Raw genomic sequence first — 23,247 nt, 5'->3', positions numbered from 1 at the left:
TGGGCGCGTGTCCAGCCTCCCGTGACGTCCCGGCTTGTGATTGGTTGCGTCGCGATCAACCAATCACAAGCCGGGAGGCTGGACACGCGCGCATTTTAAAATTTTAAAATTGGTTGTGATTAGTTGTGATTAGTTGTGATTAGTTCGCTCAGTCTGGCCATTAGTCTGAGGATGGAACGCAGACGAAAAAGACAAATCAATGCCCATCCTAGCACAGAACGCCCGCCAAAATCTAGACACGAACTGGGTCCCCCTGTCAGAAACGATATTCTCTGGAATACCATGCAAGCGAACCACATTTTGAAAAAACAGAGGAACCAACTCGGATGAGGAAGGCAACTTAGGCAAGGGCACCAAATGAACCATCTTTGAAAAACGGTCACACACCACCCAGATGACAGACATTTTCTGAGAAACAGGGAGATCAGAAATAAAATCCATAGAGATGTGAGTCCAAGGCCTCTTCGGAATAGGCAAAGATAACAACAATCCACTAGCCCGAGAACAACAAGGTTTGGCCTGAGCACAAACATCACAAGACTGCACAAAAACTCGTACATCTCGAGACAGGGAAGGCCACCAGAAGGACCTAGCCACCAAATCCCTGGTACCAAAGATCCCGGGATGACCTGCCAACACAGAAGAATGAACCTCCGAGATGACTCTACTGGTCCAATCATCAGGAACAAACAGTCTACCAGGCGGGCAACGATCAGGTCTATCCGCCTGAAACTCCTGCAAAGCCCGTCGCAGGTCTGGGGAAACAGCAGATAATATCACCCCATCCTTAAGGATACCTGTAGGTTCAGAATCACCAGGGGAATCAGGCTCAAAACTCCTAGAAAGGGCATCCGCCTTCACCTTTTTAGAACCTGGTAAGTATGAGACCACAAAATTAAACCGAGAGAAAAACAACGACCAGCGCGCCTGTCTAGGATTCAGGCGCCTGGCAGACTCAAGATAAATCAAATTCTTGTGATCGGTCAATACCACCACCTGATGTCTAGCCCCCTCAAGCCAATGAAGCCACTCCTCAAAAGCCCACTTCATAGCCAAAAGCTCCAGATTACCAATATCATAATTTCGCTCGGCGGGCGAAAATTTTTGAGAAAAGAACACACAAGGTCTCATCACGGAGCAGTCGGAACTTTTCTGCGACAAGACCGCCCCAAAAATACACTTAGAACCCTTCACACACAAGGAATTAGCCCGCAAAACCTGAAAAACCCTCCTGACCTGTTGGACATGAGAATCCCAGTCATCCAAAAAAATCAAAATATCATCCAGATACACGATCATAAATTTATCCAAATAATTATTCACGGAAAATGTCATGCATAAAGGACTGAAAGACTGAAGGGGCATTTGAAAGACCAAAAGGCATTACTAAATACTCAAAATGGCCCTCGGGCGTATTAAATGCGGTTTTCCACTCATCCCCCTGCTTAATTCGCACCAAATTATACGCCCCACGGAGATCAATCTTAGAGAACCACTTAGCCCCTTTTATTCGAGCAAACAGATCAGTCAGCAGCGGCAGAGGATACTGATATTTGACTGTAATTTTATTCAAGAGTCGATAATCAATACACGGCCTCAAAGAGCCATCTTTTTTAGATACAAAGAAAAAACCGGCTCCTAAGGGAGATGAAGAAGGACGAATATGTCCCTTTTCCAGGGACTCCTTAATATATTCTCGCATAGCAGCATGTTCAGGTACAGATAGATTAAATAAACGACCCTTTGGAAATTTACTGCCCGGAATCAGATCTATGGTACAATCGCAATCTCTGTGAGGAGGTAGTGAACCAAGCTTAGGCTCCTCAAAAACATCACGATAATCAGATAAAAATTCCGGAATCTCAGAGGGAATAGATGACGAAATGGAAACCAAAGGTACGTCCCCATGAGCCCCCTGACATCCCCAGCTTAACACAGACATTGCTTTCCAGTCAAGGACTGGGTTATGAGATTGTAACCATGGTAATCCGAGCACCAAAACGTCATGTAGATTGTACAACACAAGGAAGCGAATCATCTCCTGATGGTCTGGATTCATACGCATAGTCACTTGTGTCCAGTATTGTGGTTTATTACTAGCCAATGGTGTAGAGTCAATACCCTTCAGAGGTATAGGAACTTCCAGAGGCTCTAGATCAAACCCACAGCGCCTGGCAAAGGACCAATCCATTAGACTCAAAGCGGCGCCAGAGTCGACATAGGCATCCGCGGTAATTGACGATAATGAACAAATCAAGGTCACAGACAGAATAAACTTAGACTGTAAAGTGCCAATTGAAATAGACTTATCAACCTTTTTTGTACGTTTAGAGCATGCTGATATAACATGAGTTGAATCACCACAATAGAAGCACAACCCATTTTTTCGCCTAAAATTCTGCCGTTCGCTTCTGGACAGAATTCTATCACATTGCATATTTTCTGGAGCCTTCTCAGAAGACACCGCCAAATGGTGCACAGGTTTGCGCTCCCGCAAACGCCGATCAATCTGAATAGCCATTGTCATGGACTCATTCAGACCTGTAGGTGCAGGGAACCCCACCATAACATCTTTAATGGCATCAGAGAGACCCTCTCTGAAATTCGCCGCCAGGGCGCACTCATTCCACTGAGTAAGCACAGATCATTTACGAAATTTTTGGCAGTATATTTCAGCTTCATCTTGCCCTTGAGATAGAGCCATCAAGGCTTTTTCAGCCTGAATCTCTAAGTTAGGTTCCTCATAAAGCAACCCCAAAGCCAGAAAAAATGCATCCACATTGAGCAACGCAGGATCCCCGGGTGCCAATGCAAATGCCCAGTCTTGAGGGTCACCCCGCAGCAAGGAAATTACTATCCTAACCTGCTGTGTGGGATCTCCAGCGGAGCGAGATCTCAGGGAAAGAAATAATTTACAATTATTTTTGAAATTCAGGAAACGAGATCTATCCCCGGAGAAAAATTCTGGTATAGGAATTCTAGGTTCAGATATAGGAGCATGAATAACAATATCCTGTAAATTTTGAACCTTCGTAGCAAGATTATTCAAACCTGTAGCCAAACTCTGAGGATCCATTTTAATCAGGTGAGATCAGAGCCATTCAAGGATTAGAAGGAGAGAGAGACAAAGGCTGCAATTAGAGCAGAAATGCAACTAAGTCAACTATAGAGCAAGCTCAGAGGAAAAAAAAAAAAAAATCTGCAGACTTCTTTTTCTCTCCTTTCTTCTGCCAACGGTTTTAACACTGGGCCGGCCATACTGTCATGGTTCCCAATGGCAAGGGAACGTCAGAGAACATAAATAACAGAACAGCTCTTGGGTGATGGAATCTCGAGCTGACCGTGAGCTAAACCTACCACACAACTAACAGTGGCCGGGTGGCGTACCTACGTTTTATCCCTAGACGCCTAGCGCCAGCCGGAGGACTAACTAACCCTAATAGAGGAAAAGACAGACCTGGCTTACCTCTAGGGAAATTCCCCCAAAAAGGAGACAGAAGCCCCCCACATATATTGACGGTGAGTTCAGAGGAAAAGACATACGCAGTATGAAGGTAGGTTCAGCAAAGCGAGGTCCGCTTACTAGATAGCAAGAAGATACAATAGGGAACTTCACGGTCAGCTGAAAACCCTATTAAAGTACCATCCCGAAATTACTTTAAGACTCATGTGTCAACTCATGACACCGGAGTGGCAATTTCGGCCCACAAGAGCTTCCAGCTACAGAAAAATAACATAACTGAACTGGAACAAAAATGCAAAACAAACTTAGGACTAAGAGTCCAACTTAGCTGATAGTAGTCTAGAAGAAGGAACATGCAACAGAAAGGCTCTGGTTACATTGATGGCCGGCACTAGAATAACTGAGCAGCAAGGCTAAATAGGATACACCCATATCCTGATGGAAACAGGTGAACAGAAAAAGTGAAGCACACAAGTCCAGTACCACCAGTGACCACCGGGGGAGCCCAAAAACCAAACTCACAACAGCTGGGTAAAAGAGATGATGTTGAAAAGTTGGAACGGGACTGTGACTCTTATTTTGTGGAACCATCTGTGAGGAACACATCCCTGTAATGGGCAAGTTTAGATGGCACTGAGAAACAGCACCGAGGTACTCGGAAAAATATACATGTTTGTATGGTGGGGGAAGGCTAGAGAGTGATAAAGGGATTACTGTCAGCCATGACTACCGCCCTGGCCCCTGACCACTACACCTGGACGAAGACATAGCATTCATGCTCTGGCCACACTGGCACCAGGGGGCTTTACAACTCACTAGCAGGAGTAAAGGTGGGAATTTAGGGAACAGTGATCATGCTATTCTCGTATTTTGGATTACAAGAGGAGGATGATCAGCAAGGACTCACACTTTAAAGTTGGACTTCAGAAAGGCAGATTTTAATGGACTCAGAAAGAGGGTATGAAAGGTCCAATGGCTGGATGTTCTAAAGGACAGAAATGTCCAAGAAGAATGGGAGATTTTGCAGAATAAGACGGATGTCGAAACTCGCAGGCTAAATGCTATTCTTTGTGCATGAGGCTGTAATATGCTGTAGTTGTTCACCTTTAATTTTTTTATCAATAATTTTATATTTTGGAACGATAAATATTTTAAATTTTATTCAACATGACTACTTCCCGCTGGATTCATGTTCTATTTTGTTCTACATATACTGGTTGCTCTATCAATTTCATGTGGGGATAGATGTGGAGGAGTCCCCATTCAAGCGAGCTGACTTTCCTATTTTTCCAGGAAATTACAGGCCAGTGAGACTTACTTCTAGATCAGGAAATATCTTTAACCCCTTAACAACCGCTGATATGCCTTTTAACAGCGGCAGTTAAGGGTACTTATTACTCAGTGCCGCTTTTTAGAGAAATAACTGTATAGCATACCCCAGCGTCGGAAAATCACCGGGGTCTCGGCTACAGGGGGTTGCCGAGACCCTGGAGAACATGATTCAGGTTGGTTTTTACCGTCCCCTGTCTTGTGATCACCATTTTTTTTTTTTTTTAAAGTACAATTTTCAATTTATTTCTCTCTCCTCTAATATGATCTAATGAGTGCTGCTGGAGAAAATAGCGCAAATAGGGTCTTATTCGGGATACAAATGGTTTAATATGATTGAATTGTACTCACCAGATAGAGCTAATACTTAATTTTTAGAAGTATTTGCTGCAGAAAATCCACAGGTCCAATAGTGACCAACCGAAGGCAAAAAAAAAAAAAGTTTGTGAAATGTGGATTTACTATGTGCTGGTGAATAACTGGAAGTCCAGGTGTATTATCAGTATAAAATATGGTTTTATTTAACAAGTTTCAAAGTTCTAAGACTTCTTCATCAGGAAACATCACAACATGAAATTTTAATTTTTTCCTTCCACATTTCTTTAGTTCTCGTTAAGTACCTAAAGGGTCAATAAACTTCTTGAATGTGGTTTTGCGCACCTTGAGGTGAGCAGTTTTTTAGAATGGTGTCACTTTTGGATATTTTATTTTATATTGACCCACTAATCTCACTTCAAATGTGAGGTGGACCTTAAAAAAATGGTTTTACAAATTTTGCTGGAAAAATGAGAAATCGCTGGTCAACTTTTAACCCTTATAACGTCCTAACAAAAAAATATTATTTTTCAAAAAATGTAAATTTGACATGTAGGAAATGTTATTTATTAACTAATTTGTGTGACATGACTAGTTTAAGGGCACAAAAATTAAAAGTTTGAAAATTACAAAATTTTCAAAATATTTGGCAAATTTAAGTTTTTTTTCATAAATAAATTCAATTCATATCGATGAAATTTTACCATTAGCATGAAGTAAAATATGTCATGAAAAAACTTTCTCAGAATCAGTGGATGTTTAAGCATTCCAGAGCTATAAACTCATGAATTGACAGTGGTCAGAATTGTAAAAATTAGCTTGCTCACCAAGGGGTTAAACAAATTATTAAACAGCATGTATGCAAATACTTGGATAAGAATACTGTAATTAACCAGAGCCAGCATGGGCTTGTAGCAAATAAGTCATGCCAGACTAATCTAGTTTCCTTCTATGATGGAATCACTGTCTATGTGGATCAAGGAAATGCGGCAGATATAGTATATTTTGACTTCAGCAAATTATTTAATAAAGTATCTCATACTATGCTTATTGAAAAAATGTATGGGATTGACAAGGTTATGGTTAGGTGGATTAATAACTGGCTCAGTGATCGTATTCAGAGTGGTATAAAATGGTTGCATATCCAATTGGAAGAGTGTTTTAAGTGGGGTACCACAAGGCTTTGTCTTGGCTCCAGTGTTGTTCAACATTTTTATAAATGATCTAGATAAGAGAACTGAAGGTAAACTGATCACTTTTTCAGATGATGCAAAGCTAGGAAGGATAGATAACACTTGAGAAGACAGGGATAGGATTCTGAAGGATCTAGATAAGCTTGAACAATGGCAGCGACTAATAGAATGATATTTAACAGGAAGAAATGCAAGATTCTACATCTGGGCAAGAAAATCGAAAGTTACATCTAAAGAATAAGAGGAATATAATAAGCAACATCACCTCTGAAAAGACTTGGGTATACTAATAGATCACAGACTAAACATGAGTCAACAGTGTAAGGCAGCAGCAAAAAAGGCAAACAAGTTTCTAATACTTATTAATAGAACCATAGAGCTTAGACCATGTGAAATTATTATCCCCTCTACTCCTCTTTGGTCAAGCCTCATCAGTAATACTGTGTAACTACATTTTAAAAAAGAAATTGAAAAACTGGAGCAAGTTCAGAGAAGAGCTACCAGGTTGGTGAGTGGACTGCAAAGTATGTCCTATGAGGAGAGTACAGACATCTGTCTGAGATGGATTAGTGAATCCTGCATTGAGCAGGGATTTTACACGATGACACTTGAGGTTCCTTCCAACTTTAATATTCTATGATTCTGTGCCTCCCAGCTATTGTCTAGGAACTATCTTGCAGGTGTACTGCTTATGCTAAACTCCTCTCAGCAACAGGCTGAGAGCATTTAGCAAAATGTGTGCACTGCCCCTTTAAGAATGGGAAAGCATGGTAACACACACACACACACACACAGAAAGCAGGAAGTAGTAGGAGGGATATGCCTGTAGACAACGCAGCAGGGCTAGGGCAGTGAGTAAGCCGATTACTTTCCCTCAATGTAGACAAAAGGCCACAAACACCAAATGTTCATATAAGCCTTGCAGTACCAGTGTGCCTAGCCTATAGATCTATTTGCTTACTTGTTTTGCTAAGGTTTTCCGGTTTTCCCAAATCTCCCCATCTGAAGCCCATGGTCACAACATCTATTCCTTTGATTTTTGACAAATTTGGATTGCATTTGTAGAATTTCTTAAAATATTTGGGGGTGGTTTGAAGGCGGTATCACCCATCATGATTTTGGCCTTTTCAACTTCTCAACAGTGCTCCCTAACCCTGATTTTTAAACCTTCCTGGTTAAACCTATATATAGTTTTTTGCTATGGCATTCAGCATGATATATCACTCTCTCAGTGGACCATGAAATGCATGTATGTATGTATATTCTCATCGCAAAAGTTCTGGAGCCGTCATTATTTTTAAAAGTGTTGATTTTTATCACATTTGCATAGGCTTTACATAGCCTGCAGGGGCTGAATCTTCTATTCTCTGTTTCCATCTGTTTTTTTGTTTCATTAAATCATAATGGCTATTGACAAGAGTATTACGTAGATTACACGAATGTCTTGCCACAGGTGATGAAGTAGGTAAAAGAATCTTTTTGATTATTGGGTCTGTGAATAAGATGTTCCAATGTTTTTTTTAATAATATCTTTACATTCGTGTCATTGGCTGTGGAAATCCATAATAAATGGTACCTGGTCATCTGCAGAAGATTTTTTTCCTTGTTGCTGGTTCTTATATAGAAGATCTCTAGAAGTTTTCTTTAGCTCTGTGGTATCCCTTTTGAATGATCTTGAGGCTATACCCCCACACCACAAATCGTTGTGGTGCTGCGCATGCGCCGGCCGCAAGCTCAATCAGACTTGAGATACTGCAGACTTTAGTGAACTCCACACCTCCATCACAGATCAAAGGTAGGGTGGATCTTGGGATGGATCTCGTGACCACGGTTCTCAAGTCACCATTAGAATTACAAGCTGTGCCAGGCTAGTGCATGCACTGCATTACCAGCAGGTAAATCTCATCAGCTGCCATGCCATCTCAGTTCCATTTGGCTTGCCAAGGTCTTTAAACAATGACACCATGACGCCCCCTGCCCTGACATGCCACAGAAGAAGTTGGGGTAAACGCGCATTGGGACAGAGGAATGTGACTCTTATGATACCATCAATAGCATTTACATCATCAGGTAAAGGCTCCCTCATTAACACCAAAAATAAAAAACAGCAGCAAGTAGTATCCATGTTCTTGCACCTGCAAGTGGTTGATTGGTAATTGGTTATATTCTACAATATGCACCTTATGTCATCTGTCCTGTCATTTATTATTCAACATAAAATCAACAACATGATGAGTGTTTGGAATTAGAGGTGGGCTGACACCTGGATGTTTGGGTTCGGCGAGTTGGCCGAACAGTAACTAAAAGTGCGGGTTCGGGTACCAGAACAGTACCTGGACCCAAATCTGAACCCAGACCACACTCACTTGAATGGGGGTCTCGAACATCCAGTGTTTGCTTTGCTGTCATGTGCACGACAGCACAGCAAACAGCTTCTGATCGGCGGTGAAACCATCCCCGCCGGTCAGAGAGACGCGGTTCCCACGCTGTCTCAGCTGTGATGGGAGGTATAAAGTTTACCTCCAGTCACTGGTGTCAGCTGATGGACAACTGCTTCCATCATCCAACACCTGCTGCTGCTAATAACAGTAAGAGCAGGAGTGGTGGATGGGAGCATTCATCAGCCACTCCTGCTCTGTCAATAAATAATTATTAAAAAAATCCCCGGCATGGGTTTCCCTGTATTTTTGTTACCATCCAGTCAAAACTCACAGCTGGGGATGCAACCCTCAGCTGTCAGCTTCAACAAGGCTAGTTATCAAGAATAGAGGGGTCCCAACACAATATTTTTTAGTAATTTAAATAAATAATTTAAAAAAACAGCGTGGGGTCCCCCCATTTTTGACAACTAGCTTTGGTAAAGCAGACAGCTGGGGGCTAGAATCCCTAAGCTGGTAAGGGGCCATGGATATTGCCCCCCCCCCTAGCCTAAAAATAGCAGCACACTGCTGCACAGAAAAGCCAACTAGATGAGCCAAATCTGGCACTTTGCCCGACTCTTCCCACTTGCGCTGTAGCAGTGGCAAGTGGGGTTAATATTTGTGGGGTTGATGTCACCTTTGTATTGTCAAGTGACATCAAGCCCACAGCTTAGTAATGGAGAGGCGTCTATAAGACACCTGTCCATTAGTAATCCTACAGTTGTATTGTAAATAAAGACACAGCCAGAATAAAGTTGTTACGATCCAATTTTGGATGAATGACAGCTCTGGTTCCACTAGGTTTTAAATGTAGCTTTTTTTCCTTTCAGGACCAGTGGGGGTTAATGTTAGTTTCCCTTGCTGGAAGCCTGCTGCAGAGAGACTAGGTCAGCTGATGAGAGTGATGACCACTCCCGCATCCTTTAAATGGTCACCTGATGCATCAGCTGACTGTTGGTGATAGAGTTTCTCTATGGAGACCAGCCATGCAGTTGCAGATCTCTGGTGTCAGCTACTTCTTGAGTATGGAGTACTGTTTCTGTGTCGACTGCAGTGGGGAGCTTAGCAGTGGAGTCTGGAAGCTAAGTGTTGTGTCTATTCCTTGTCCCTCTCGTGTTTGTCACTATCCAATGTGTTGTATCATCTACAGTGGTGAGGCTAACGCCCTTGCCGGCCAGTGCACTAGCCAGGGCAGTGTGAGGTGACAGCAAGGGATGAGGTTCCTGATGGCAGTGTGCGGAAGAACTCACTTAGGGCATTAGGGGAGTGCAGGGACAAGCTCAGGTTTGAGCTCTGGTGGTGTCCATCCCTCATTTCCCTATTGGTAGCACTTTCCTTACCCCTTTTCCATCCCAGTGTGTGTTTGTTGTGCTGTCCGCTGATTGACCCCCCGTTGATTCATTGTATTTTGTGACAAAAATCCTTTATTAGAAATACAACAAAACATGGTTTTCATTTTTTATTTAAAAATATCAAACAGTTATCCCTCAATATCCCTCACCTCTCAATCATTCTGTCCCACGCCGTAATCCATGTCTGGGGGAAAAATGGTTTTCAACCTGGATGGTGCCAAAATGCAACCTTCCAGGCTGAGAACCAATGGTGGAGACTGAACTGCTGTGAGACCAGCCTCAGTGACAGGTGGTGACATCATCGAGGTTACTTCCAGTCACTGAGGATCCGTTCCCAGGGCTGAACTGCTGTGACCTCAGTGACATCCGTGCTAGCACCGTGAGAAAAACTCCTGCTCTCCGATCACAGCTGAGCGTTCACGTTGTCTTTGGACAGCGTGAGAACCGCGGCTCTCTTACCGGCGGGAATGGTTTCACTGCAGATCAGAAGCTATGTTTGCCACGCTGCCGTGCACATGACATCGTGACAAACACCTGGTGTTCGGGCAGCCAAACCCGAGTAGTAACACAGACTTCCTGGGGAAGTCCGTGTTCGGTGTCCGTGTCCGAACAGTAGGTGTTCAGTGCTTACGCCGAATTTTACTGTTCGGGTTCGCCCATGTCTGTTTGGAAGATATTGCAGTAATGAATAATCATTACGAATAGTCTGTTGTTTATATTATACTGTTATTGCCAGGGGAATTTTTACACATGGTTATTGATTTTCATTGGTACAGTATGCTATTCATTTATTTGTATATCCTGGTAGCACATATTGCATGATTCTGTAAATGTTGGTTTTTATATCAATTTATTTGGATCGGGCCTGACTTTTGTGCTTGCATACTATTAGAACCCATGTATCTCACTTTTTTTTCTTCAGCACTCTTTCAGGTCTTAAATCTGTTTTTGGTACAATAAATATCAATAAAATTAATGTTTATAAATGATTCTAATATCACTTCATCATTGCCAAGGTAAAATAAGATACCTGGCAATTTTTGTTTAAATCTATTATTTTAGAAGTGTTACACATGGATTAGAGGGTTTGTTCGTGGAATTAGGACTTTTCTTTGATATAATTTTTCAATTTCATGAAGTAAATAGTGTGTATTCAAAGTACAATGTTGATAGAAATTGTCTCAAACCTTAGATTTGCAGGAAAAAAATATGTATGTATATTCACAGCCTTACCAATCTGCTGTGAGGAACAAATATTGGTCATAGCAAAGATCCCTTTTTGTTTCAGACCCAGATTAAGACCATTGAAAAATGTACCCGTGTTTTTCAAACATGTCTTTATGTATTAAGCTTTACTATGCAAATTATACCTAAATTATTTCTCCCTTTTATGTATAAGATCTACTTTATTTTTTATACCAGAGATGGAACTTTGATGATCTTCATACATTGGAGCCTACTAGTGATGTATGATCGTTACTCGGGTTTCTCCAAGCATGCTTGGGTGGTCTCCAAGTATTTCAGAGTGCTCGGAGATTTAGTTTATGTCGAGGCAGCTGCATGATTTGCAGCTGATAGACAGCTTAAATACATGTGGGGGTTACCTATCAAACAGGCAATGCCCACATGTATTCAAGCTGTCTAGCAGCCGCATATCATGCAACATGAACTAAATCTCTGAGCATGCCGAAATACTCAGAGACCACCCGAGAATGCTCGGAGAAACGCGAGTAATGAGCATACTGGCTCATCAATAAAGCCTACATATAGCATTAATATTGGGCATTATTATTTCCATTGATAAATTGATTACTGAATGGATAGCATAGAAGTCAATATAATGTTCTTTTGAGAGTAATTCCTGGACACAGTAAATTTTCTTGCCAGACCTCAGAAAATCATTTGCATGTTAATGATACAGGATGTGCATGCCTAATTCTTATTTTATTTCATCAGGTATAATAAGCCGGGAATCGGCAGAAAAGTTGCTGATGAATATGCCTGAGGGCTCCTTCCTTGTTCGTGTTAGTGAGAAAATTTGGGGCTACGCTTTGTCTTACCGACATCAGACTGGTTTCAAACATTTTCTAGTCGATGCTTCAGGAGATTTCTACAGTTTTCTAGGGGTTGATCCAAACCGACACGCAACTCTTACTGATCTCATTGATTTTCACAAGGTACTTGTTTAAAATAAAGAGATTAGAGAGCATTTGAAACGGAAATGTAATCAAAATATCGAGTCATTCTAATATCCATAGATGCTGTTAGATCTATAATTGAGATTTTAGTAGTTAATCGATAATTTTATGTAAATAAGTTTAGTGTATCTAATAAGGTCTGGTAATTAGGTTATGACATAAGTGCTCCTTGATAAATTAGAATACCATTGAAAGGTTAATTTATTACAGTTCTTCAATACAAAAAGTGAAACTCATATATTATAGAGAGACATTACAAACAGAGTGATCTATTTCAAGTGTTTATTTCTTTTAATGTTGATAATTATGGCTTACAGCCAATGAAAATCCAAAAGTCATTATCTCAGTAAGTTAGAATACTTTATAACACCAGCTTGAAACATTATTTTAAACTCCAAAATGTTGACCTACTGAAATGTATGTTCAGTGAATGCACTCAATACTTGGTCAGGGCTCCTTTTGCAACAGTTACTGCATCAATGCTGCATGGCATGGAAGCGATCAGCCTGTGGCACTGCTGAGGTGTTATGGAAGCCCAGCTTGTTTGATTGCAGCCTTCACCTCATCTGCATTGTTGGGTCTGGTGTCTCTCATCTTCCTCTTGACAATACCCCATAGATTCTCTATGGGTTAAGGTCAGGTGAGCTTGCTGGCCAATCAAACACAGTGATATTGTTGTTTCTAAACCAGGTATTGGTACTTTGGGCAGTGTGTACAGGTGCCAAGTCCTGCTGGAGTATGAAATTTCCATCTCCAAAAAGCTTGTCTGCAGAGGGAAGCATGAGGTGCTCTAAAATTTCCTGGTTTATGGGTGCGCTGACTTTGGTCTTGATAAAACACAGTGGACCTACACCAGCAGATGATATGGCTCCCCAAACATCACTGATTGTGGAAACTTCACACTGGACCTTAAGCAGCTTGAATTGTGTGCCTCTCCATTCTTCCTCCAGACTCTGGGACCTTGATTTCCAAATGAAATGCAAAATTTACTTTCATCTGAAAACAACACCATGGACCACTGAGCAACAGTCCAGTTCTTTTTCGCCTTGGCCCAGTTAAGATGCTTCCGGCATTGTCTATTGGTCATGGGTGGCTTGACACAAGGAATGTGATACTTGTAGCCCATGTCCTGGATTCATCTGTGGGTGGTGGCTCTTGAAGCAATGACTCCAGCAGCTGTCCACTTCATGTGAATCCCCCGCAAAAAAAATTTTTGAATTGCCTTTTCTTAACAATCCTTTCAAGGCTGCGGTTATCCGGGTTGCTTATGCACCTTTTCATACCACACTTTTTCCTTCCACTCAACTTTCCATTCATATGCTTGGATATAGCTTTCTGTGAACAGCCAGCTTCTTTATCAATGACCATTTGTGACTTACCCTCCTTGTAGTATGCCTTCTGGACATCTGTCAACTCACAAATCTTTTTCTATGATTGTGGAGCCTATTGAAACTAAGGGACCTTTTTAAACACTTAGAATCCTTTGCAGGTGCTTTTGTTAATTATTCTAATTTACTGACATAATGACTTTTGGGTTTTCATTGGCTGTAAGCCATATTCATCTACATTAACAGAAATACACACTAGAAATAGATCACTGTTTGTAATGACTCTATATAATATAAGAGTTTCACTTTGTTTTGAAGAACTGAAATAAATTAACTTTTTGTTGATATTCTAATTTAGTGAGAAGCACCTGTATCTCCTATTGCAAACCTGCACATAAGGAACCCCAATAGTTCATGTCCTGAGGACTTTCTAATATGTAGGTGATTTGTGAGAATACACTTTCCCACAACTTTGACATAGAAATTGGAAGCTATTAAGTGCTTTTCGTCTCTTTACTGACACTTTGAGAAGACTATTTCTCATTTGAGTCTCCATTCCATCTCTGAAATTTATGGTATATCCACAGAATATCCCAGAATAGATCTGTGATGTCTAGGAGAATGTTGGCGGTCTAGAAGGTTCATATTGGTCTATACATTGCCTAAACCTCCCTGTTGTGCCACACAAGCATTTAATCCTGCCCCAATAAGCCTAAGTGTAGGGCTGCCACTAAAGCTTATTCAGTACCCTAAATATCTTCCCAACATGTTTCTTCATCTATCATAATTACTCACCGGGGAATTTCCTGCAAGGGGGCTTAAAATGAAAATAGATTATCGGGGAGCCTTGGTCATCAGGCCCCACCAAGAGACGTGCTGAGTGAAGCACTGCCCTCAATTTCTCCAGTTAGTGCAGCAATCTGCATGTTTTCTGCTATGGTCTTGATGACCCATGTTCCCCAAGTCTATTCTCCAGTATATCCCCTGACATATTCACATGATAGAGGAAGAAGTGGGTTGTGAGAATATTTGGATGACTGAACAACATTTGTGGCAGTCCTACACTCGGGTACTGCCCTTGTAGTGGTGGGAGCAAACACAGGGGGCATGACCAACATTAACATGATAGCTCCCCTACATGCTTCTGGACATCATAGATATAGTCTTGGAAATTTGATTATAGTTAGTGATGAGTGAGTGTGCCCATATAAGGTGTTATCTGAGTACTCATGTGCTAATAGGGTATCTTCGGCATGCTCGAATACTATGTTCGAGTCGCCATGGCTGCATGTCTAGCAGCTGTTCAACAGCTGCATGAAATGCCTAACAGGCAATCCCTGCATGTGTTGCGGTTGTCGAACAGCCGCTAGACATGCAGCCATGGTGACTCAAGCATAGTATTCCAGCACGCCGAAGATACTGTACAAGCAAACGAGCGTGATAGGATAACACCTTATCTGAGCACACTAGCTCATCACTAGTTACAATACATTATTTATTATTTGGTGGGATCAAACCATTTACTACTATGCACTGGTTTTCATGAGCACCTTTTTCACATTGTTGGGTTTATCAACAAATGGCAATACCCCTTTTTCATATTTCTTTAGAATCAATTTAATTTGTGTCACATTGTGTTCTCTGAAATTTTTCTGATTCTGACATATTGTGCAACTATTATAGTTTATGTATTTACCATTTATAGTTGTAACTTTTTTATCCATTGTCAGGAGGAAGTCATTACAAGTTCTGGAGGAGAACTGCTAGTGGAACCATGTGGACAAGCACATTCCCCACCTGACTTTAGTATATTATTTGGATGAAGCCGCTGACATTTATAGTCTGACAGCACGGTTCACGAATTATAATATTAATTTCAGTCCACTAATATTTGAAAAATAAGGACAATTTTTATGTGTTGGAGAGTGTCAATTTTGTCAGATATTTTAAATTCCACTTTCTTTTATTTCTATGCTTTTAATATAATGACCTTTATATTTACCGAGGAGTTATGGGGAACACTTAAAAGACAAATGTTCAACTGCTCCACATTAAAGCATATTTCCCTATTCGGTTTGTCTCCACTTTGTTCTTATTTTGCATGTATCCATTATTTAACATAATTTTATGTCATGTACTATTGATAAGAATTTGTAATTTATAGTCTACTGAGTATCTAAAATGAAATATATTCCATTCCTATTTATGCATTAGTTATCTGGAGTTAGAGGGCAACACAGAGTGTTAGAAGCAAGCTTCTGAGAATACCATGACGTCAATGATATATTGAAACTTATAAATTTTAAATCATTCTTAGTTTTCAAAGAAGTACTTGGCAACTGCCATCACTTTGATATTTTTTCTGTATCTTATTTAATTAAACTAAGGTTGATTGCAGCAGATTACATGGATGAAACCATTTATACAAAAGTACAGTTCAATATCCAAAAATCCAGTTGAGTATCCGGTTTTGAAAAAACAATTGTTCACATATTTTAAACTGTTTTTTTTTTTTTTTTTTAGAATAAAATGCTCTGTCATGAAATGTGCCAATTTTCAAAATAATTTGCTACTTTGCTATTCATAATTTTAATGGTGAAATGGGGTAAAATGGGATCTACTAAGTAAAATAGTCTTTACCAGATGGTGGCCCGATTCTAACGCATCGGGTATTCTAGAATATGTATGTATGTATGTACGTCGCGCTTAGCACAGCAACGTAGTGTATTGCACAGCAACGTAGTATATAGCACAGCCACGTAGTATATAACACAGTCACGTAGTATATAGCAGCCGCATAGTATATAGCAGCCACCTAGTATATAGCACAGCCCACATAACATAGACAGCCACGTAGTATATAGCACAGCCACGTAGTATATAGCAGCCACGTAGTATATAGCACAGCCACGTAGTATATAACACAGCCACATAGTATATAGCACAGCCACGTAGTATATAACACAGCCACATAGTATATAGCAGCCACATAGTATATAGCAGCTACATAGTATATAGCACAGCCCACATAACACAGACAACCACGTAGTATATAGCACAGCCACGTAGTATATAGCAGTCACGTAGTATATAGCAGCCACATAGTATATAAGACAACCCACGTAATATATATCACAGCCCATGTAATATATAGCACAGCCCATGCAGTATATAACACAGCCCACGTAGTATATAACACAGGCCACATAGTATATAACACAGCCCACACAGTATATAACACTGCCCAGGCAGTATGTAGCCCACATAGTATATAACACAGGCCACATAGTATATAACACAGCCCATGCAGTATATAACACTGCCCAGGCAGTATGTAACACAGCCCATGCAATATATAACATTGCCCACTCAGTATATAACACAGCCCACATAGTATATAGCACAGCCCACATAACAGACAGCCACGTAGTATATAGCAGCCATGTAGTATATAACACAGCCCACATAATATATAGCACAGCCCATGTAGTAAATAGCACAGCCACGTAGTATATAACACAGCCACGTAGTATATAACACAGCCCATGCAGTATATAACACAGGCCACATAGTATATAACACAGCCCACGTAGTATATAGCACAGCCCACGTAACACAGACAGCCATGTAGTACATAGCACAGCCACATAGTATATAGCAGCCACGTAGTATATAGCAGCCATGTAGTATATAACACAGCCCACGTAATATATAGCACAGCCCATGTAATATATAGTACAGCCCATGCAGTATATAACACAGGCCACGTAGTATATAACACAGCCCATACAGCATATAACACAGCCCATGTAGTACATAGCAGTATGGGCACCATATCCCTGTTAAAAAAAAAATTAAAATAAAAAATAGTTATATACTCACCCTCCGGCGTCCAGCGAAGCTGTGCCAATGCGCGCGATGCTGCCGCCAGTTTCCATTCCCAGTGATGCATTGCGAAATTACCCAGATGACTTAGCGCTCTCGCGAGACCACTAAGTCACCTGGGTAATTTTGCAATGCATCACTGGGAACGGAAGCTGGCGGCAACATCGCGCGCATCGGTGGACGTCGGAAGGTGAGAATAGCACAATTTTTTATTTTTTTTAATTATTTTTAACATATCTTTTTACTATTTATGCTGCATAGGCAGCATCAATAGTAAAAAGTTGGTCCGGGATGGGGTGACACACTGGCACTGACTGAAGGGGAGTAGGGAAGGGGCACTGACTGGATGAGAGTAGGGAGGGGCCAATTCATGGCCGGACTAAGCCTGTCGGCCGCGACCAATCAGCAACATGGGATTTCTGTTACAGACAGACAAACAGACAAACAGACGGAAGTACCCCTTAGACGATTATATAGATAGATTAATTGTTCCAAATTGTTCTACTGGGGCCACTAAGCAGAAAATAAAAAAATTTGAAAAAAAAAAACAACTAATAATTGTAGGTGGTGTGGTAGGTCTCAAAACAGGGGGAGATATAAAGGCCTGGTTGGGATGGGCATGTGGGGCAATAGAACCGGAAATCACTCCGTCTGCCATGCTTTCTGCAAACTCTGCATCTTTTTTGAGGATACCTTTAGGTAGGAGTGACAGGGACAGGGTGAGGAAAAGTGAGGAAAATGGGGCACAACAAGTCTCCGGGAATCCTCAGAGTTGAAGGCTTCCCCTGGTGCCATTGACTCAAATATGAGGCCCTCTACAATTTTTTCCTGAAATTGCAGGAACACAAGTGGTCCTTGGGACTTTTTGTACGGGACAAAACTGTTGTATGTGACAGTTTGAATAAGGTAGATTGCCACCTTTTTGTACCAGGCCCTGGTCTTCCTCTTGACCAGGTATGGTTGCAGAACCTGGTCTGACAAGTCTATGCCACTCATATATATGTTATAGTGACGCAGACCTTTTTTTCCTTGAACCTGGTGGCACCCCTCTCTCTAACTGTTACAGTGGTGTCCGCATGCAGTGTGGTCAGCATGTAGACGTCCTTCCTGTCATTCCACTTCACTGCAAGAAGTTGGTCACTTGCGAGTGAGAATGACGCCCCCCTCTCCAAATGTCTGGACACCAACTGTGAATGAAACTCCACTCTGTTTTTCCTGACTGCCCCACAGTATTTGCTGCATGGAGGGATTTATATAGGGGGATGCTCGTGTAATAATTGTCCGTATACACATGGTACCCTTGATGGAGAAAGGGCATCATTAGCTCCCAGACAATATTGCCTGGGATGCCAATTGTCTGGGGGCAGTTTGGGGTGTTTATTTGGTGGTCCCTACCTTCATAAATTAGGAAGGTGGAAGTGTGCCCTGATGAGCTCTCGCAAGTTTTGTATAATTTTATGCCGTATTTGGCATGCTTGAAGGGGATAAATTGGCAGAATGATAGATGGCCCTTGTAGCTCTTCAAGGACACGTCGACTGTCACATTTTGCTCTGGGGTATAGGAATTTAGAAATGATGTTTTAGGAGGGAAATTAGGGGTCTCAATTTATTTAGCCGATCATAGTTGGAGTCAGTTCTCATTGGTTGCCGGGTGCCAGCCGGCAGATCTTGACGGGCGCACTGCCGGCCATTTTCTTTCTGCCAGAGGAGAAGAAGGGGGACTGGAGACTGGGGGGTTGGTAAAAACTGACCCCAATCATGTTCAAAACCCAGCAGCCAATGAAAAAATTCTCATTGGTTGATGGGTGCTGGCTGGCAGATCTTGGCGGGCGCACTGCACATGCACCCACCATTTTCTTTCTGCCGGAGGAGAAGGAGGAGGGCCGGGAACCAGGAGACAGCTTTTTCAGTACATATTGTACCATGGTGGGCTCGGGGGACCCTATTTCTCTCCCCTCTGATGTGTGATCACATCAGTGGAGAAATTCAATGCAAAATCTGACTTTTTTTTTTGCGGCCACTGTTATACTGTGATAACGACGATCACAACCCCGGGGTCAGTAAAAACCGACCCGAATCATGTTCTCTGGTGTTTCGGTTACCCCTGGCAACTGAGACCCCAGAGAAAATCTGACTCTGGGGGGACCTATACACTTTTCCACAGAGCTGTTAATTAACAACGTTGTGGTTTAAGTACCCTTAACTACCACTGTTAAAAGGCATATCGGCGATCATTAAGGGGTTAAAACCAAGCACACCATTGTTTTTCTTATGAAATTATCAATAAGTTTGATGTGTCACATGACCCTCTTCTCATTGAAAAACATAAACTTAGATCCAAAATGGCCAACTTCGAAATGACTGACATAGTCACCACCCATTTTGAAAGATTCCCCCTCCCTTATACTAATGTGCCACAAACAGGAAGTTGATATCACCAACCATTCCCATTTTATTTAGGTGTATCCATATAAATAGCCCACCCTGTAGATGGAGCAGGGTCACACATTACACATATTAAATAATTAGAAGCTGATCCCCTTGTGTTTAACCCCTTTCTGACCTCAGACGAGATAGTACGTCCGAGGTCAGAAGCCGCGTTTTGAAGGGGGCTCTGGCGGTGAGCCCGCATCAAAGCCGGGACATATCAGCTGTTTTGAACAGCTGACATGTGCCCGCAATAGCGTCGAGTGAAATTACGATTCACCCGCCACTATTAAGTAGTTAAATGCCGCTGTCAAACGCCGACAGTGAAATTTAACTACCGCTTCCGGCCGTGCAGCCGGAAATGCGCGCATCGCCGACCCCGTCACATGATCGGGGGTCAGCGATGCTCCTTGAGACCTCTATGGTTACTGATCCCCGCTAGCTGTGAGCGCCACCCTGTGATCGGCGCTCATAGCACACCTGCATTTCTGCTGCATAGCAGGGATCTGATGATCGCTGCTATGTAGCAGAGCCAATCCAGTTGTGCCAGCTTCTAGCCTCCTGTGGAGGCTATTGAAGCATGGCAAAAGTTAAAAAAAAGTAAAAAAAATTTGAAAAAAATAAAAAAAATATAAAAGTTTAAATCACCCCCCCTTTCGCCCCATTCAAATAAAACAATAAAAAAATCAAACCTACACATATTTGGTATCGCCGTGTTCAGAATCGCCAAATCTATCAATAAAAAAATTAATTAACCTGATCGCTAAATGGCGTAGCGAGAAAAAAATTCAAAACCCCAGAATTACGTTTTTTTTGGTCGCCGCGACATTGCATTAAAATGCAATAACGGGGGATCAAGAGAACTTATCTGCACAAACGTGGTATCAATAAAAACGTTAGCTTGGAACGCAAAAAATAAGCCCTCAACCAACCCCAGATCACGGAAAATGGAGACACTACAGGTAACTGAAAATGGCACAATTTTTTTTTTTTTTTTATAGCAAAGCTTGGAATTTTTTTTCACCACTTAGATAAAACGTAACCTAGTCATGTTTAGTGTCTATGAAATCGAAATGACCTGGATAATCATAATATCAGGTCAGTTTTAGTATTTAGTGAACCTAGCAAAAAAGCCAAACAAAAAACAAGTGTGGGATTGCACCTTTTTTGCAATTTCACCACACTTGGAATTTTTTTCCCGTTTTCTAGTACATGACATGCTAACACCAATGATGTCGTTCAAAGGTACAACTCGTCCCGCAAAAAATAAGCCCTCACATGGCCATATTGATGGAAAAATAAAAAAAATGATGGCTCTGGGAAGGAGGGGAGCGAAAAACGAACACGGAAAAACTGAAAATCCCAAGGTCATGAGGGGGTTAAAAATGTAAATGTCAAACTATAAAAAAATATTTTAATTTTTTACTTCATTAATAATAAATGATATATTTTTTTAAGTTCAAATATTAATGCTTTTCACTTTTTTCAATTGTTGGTAAAAAAAACATTTTCATGGCACCTTCCCTTTAAAGTGCCAAACTACTGCAAGTCTGTTAGATCTTGCCATCTCAGGTTGTGGTTCTTAGAAACATTGAGCTCCATAGTGAAGCTGGAAAGCTTGTAATTGCTCAGAAATACATTTTCATACTGTACAGGAGAAAAAGAGAGGACCCTGCTCACCAAAAGAGATTACATTCTACAGGAGAGAGAGATGACCCCACAAACCATACGAGCTTACACTCCACATAAGATAGAGAAGACCCTGCTGACCATAAGAGCTTATGGAGTGCCCCCAGACGCAGGCCCGTGGGGTACTCGGTACCGGGCCTCTCTGTCTTGGTCTTGGGGTCGTCACGGTGGCTAGACCCGGTCCGTGACCCTGCTAAGGGGCGTCCAATGAAAGATGTGATGGTGGTGCGTGGTGTGGGTCGCGGTGAATAATGAGGACACAGGGTTGCAGTCTCTTTACCTCTTTACTGAAGGCTTCAAGATCTTCAATCCAGAGTACTGCTAACAGGGCTGGCTGAGACCGGCCGGTCCGATGGCACTTCCAGAGTTCCCTTTGCAGGTGGAAATCTGTGCCTACCTTCTAGCGCCTGTGTGTTGTAGTACTTCCCTGCTGAGCACCCCGGGATAGTCCTCACAACTGTTGTGTCTGTTTCTGATGTTCTTTCTCAAAACTTATATCTGTTCTGATGTTCTTCTCCGTCCCCCATAAAATATGGCTAGGACGCACCCGTATGACGGGTAGGCCTGGAGTTTTTCCGGGACCCTAGTGACGCCCCTCTCCCACAGTTGCCCCGTAAGTCGGCTTAGGTGATTTAGGTGAGACAGCCAACCTATAATTAACTGTCCTGCCATTGGTTTGAAGTAATGCTTGGAGCCCAATACTTCCTCGGCGTTCCGGCCACCGGCTACGCGCCTCAGTAGGATGTTGCCTCGATCTTACAGCACGACTCCTACTGGTGTTATCTCCTTTTTGCTGTGATCTCGTTTCTCACTCTTCACAATAAACCTCGCTTCTTGTCCTTTCTTGAGATACCGCCGCAATGTAGTGCAGGCGCGGTTCCTTAACGCTCTGTCTTGTTCGCTAGGCCTCTGTCAGAATTCCACCCCTGACAGGGACCCCCCTGAATCTTTCCCTTGCAACACCCCCTGCCACAGGATGTTGCCTGGTTCCAACCCAGTCAGCTTCTAACTCAGGGGCGGACATACCGCCGGTTCAGCCTGTGCAGCTGCACAGGGGCCCCGAAGGAGAGGGGGCCCGATCAGCTGCTGAAATGTCTTGTTCTGTCATAGAGCCAGCGGCAGCATCTCCAGTAAGTGGAGAGGAAGGGGGCCGGTCCCTGAGTCATTTGCCGTTATGAGAGGGCCCTGCAATCTGCAGCAGACGCTGTAGGGGGCCACTTCCTCTCCTCTTGATGCTGCTGCTGGCTCTATGATGATGCAGGTCAGGAGAATCGCAGCATTGCTTTCAGTTCCACTTGCAGGGGCGTGCGTGGCTAGGCAGTAAATACATTATTTACTGCCTAGCCAGGCCCCTGCAAGGGAGGCTATGGAAGTTAGTTTGATTGCAAACTTCCATAGCGTCCCTTGTGCACACACGCTGAGCTGGTCTGCGAAGCTCCTCGTCTGGGTCCTCTCTGCTTGTTGTCACATGCCTGCTGCTCCAGCATCCATCCTGTGCAGAGCGTGTCTCCTGCAGCTGCTACAGACCTCAAGGCCTCTTCTCTTGGAGCACAAGGTGAGGGATGGCCGGGAGTTAAATCTGCTGCTGGTTACTATCCGCAGAGCAGCAGTGTCAGGAGGCAGTGTGTCCATGACAGCAGTGACTTAG

General features: G+C 42.3%; 1 protein-coding gene across 1 annotated transcript in view; it reads left to right on the top strand.

The window, feature by feature from the left end:
- SH2D4B (SH2 domain containing 4B) overlaps positions 1–15,765 on the top strand; it is a 567,882-nt gene extending 552,117 nt beyond the window's left edge. Inside the window, exons 7-8 of the mRNA XM_077259355.1 lie at positions 12,029–12,249; positions 15,329–15,765. Of these exons, the coding sequence (XP_077115470.1) occupies positions 12,029–12,249; positions 15,329–15,421 (314 nt within the window). The 3' untranslated portion in view covers positions 15,422–15,765. The remainder of the gene's footprint in view (positions 1–12,028; positions 12,250–15,328) is intronic.
- The last annotated feature ends 7,482 nt before the right edge of the window (positions 15,766–23,247 follow it).

This window comes from Ranitomeya variabilis, chromosome 4, assembly GCF_051348905.1.
Source record: "Ranitomeya variabilis isolate aRanVar5 chromosome 4, aRanVar5.hap1, whole genome shotgun sequence".
NCBI classification, from domain to species: domain Eukaryota; kingdom Metazoa; phylum Chordata; class Amphibia; order Anura; family Dendrobatidae; genus Ranitomeya; species Ranitomeya variabilis.
This window is presented reverse-complemented; position numbering and strand designations above follow the sequence as displayed.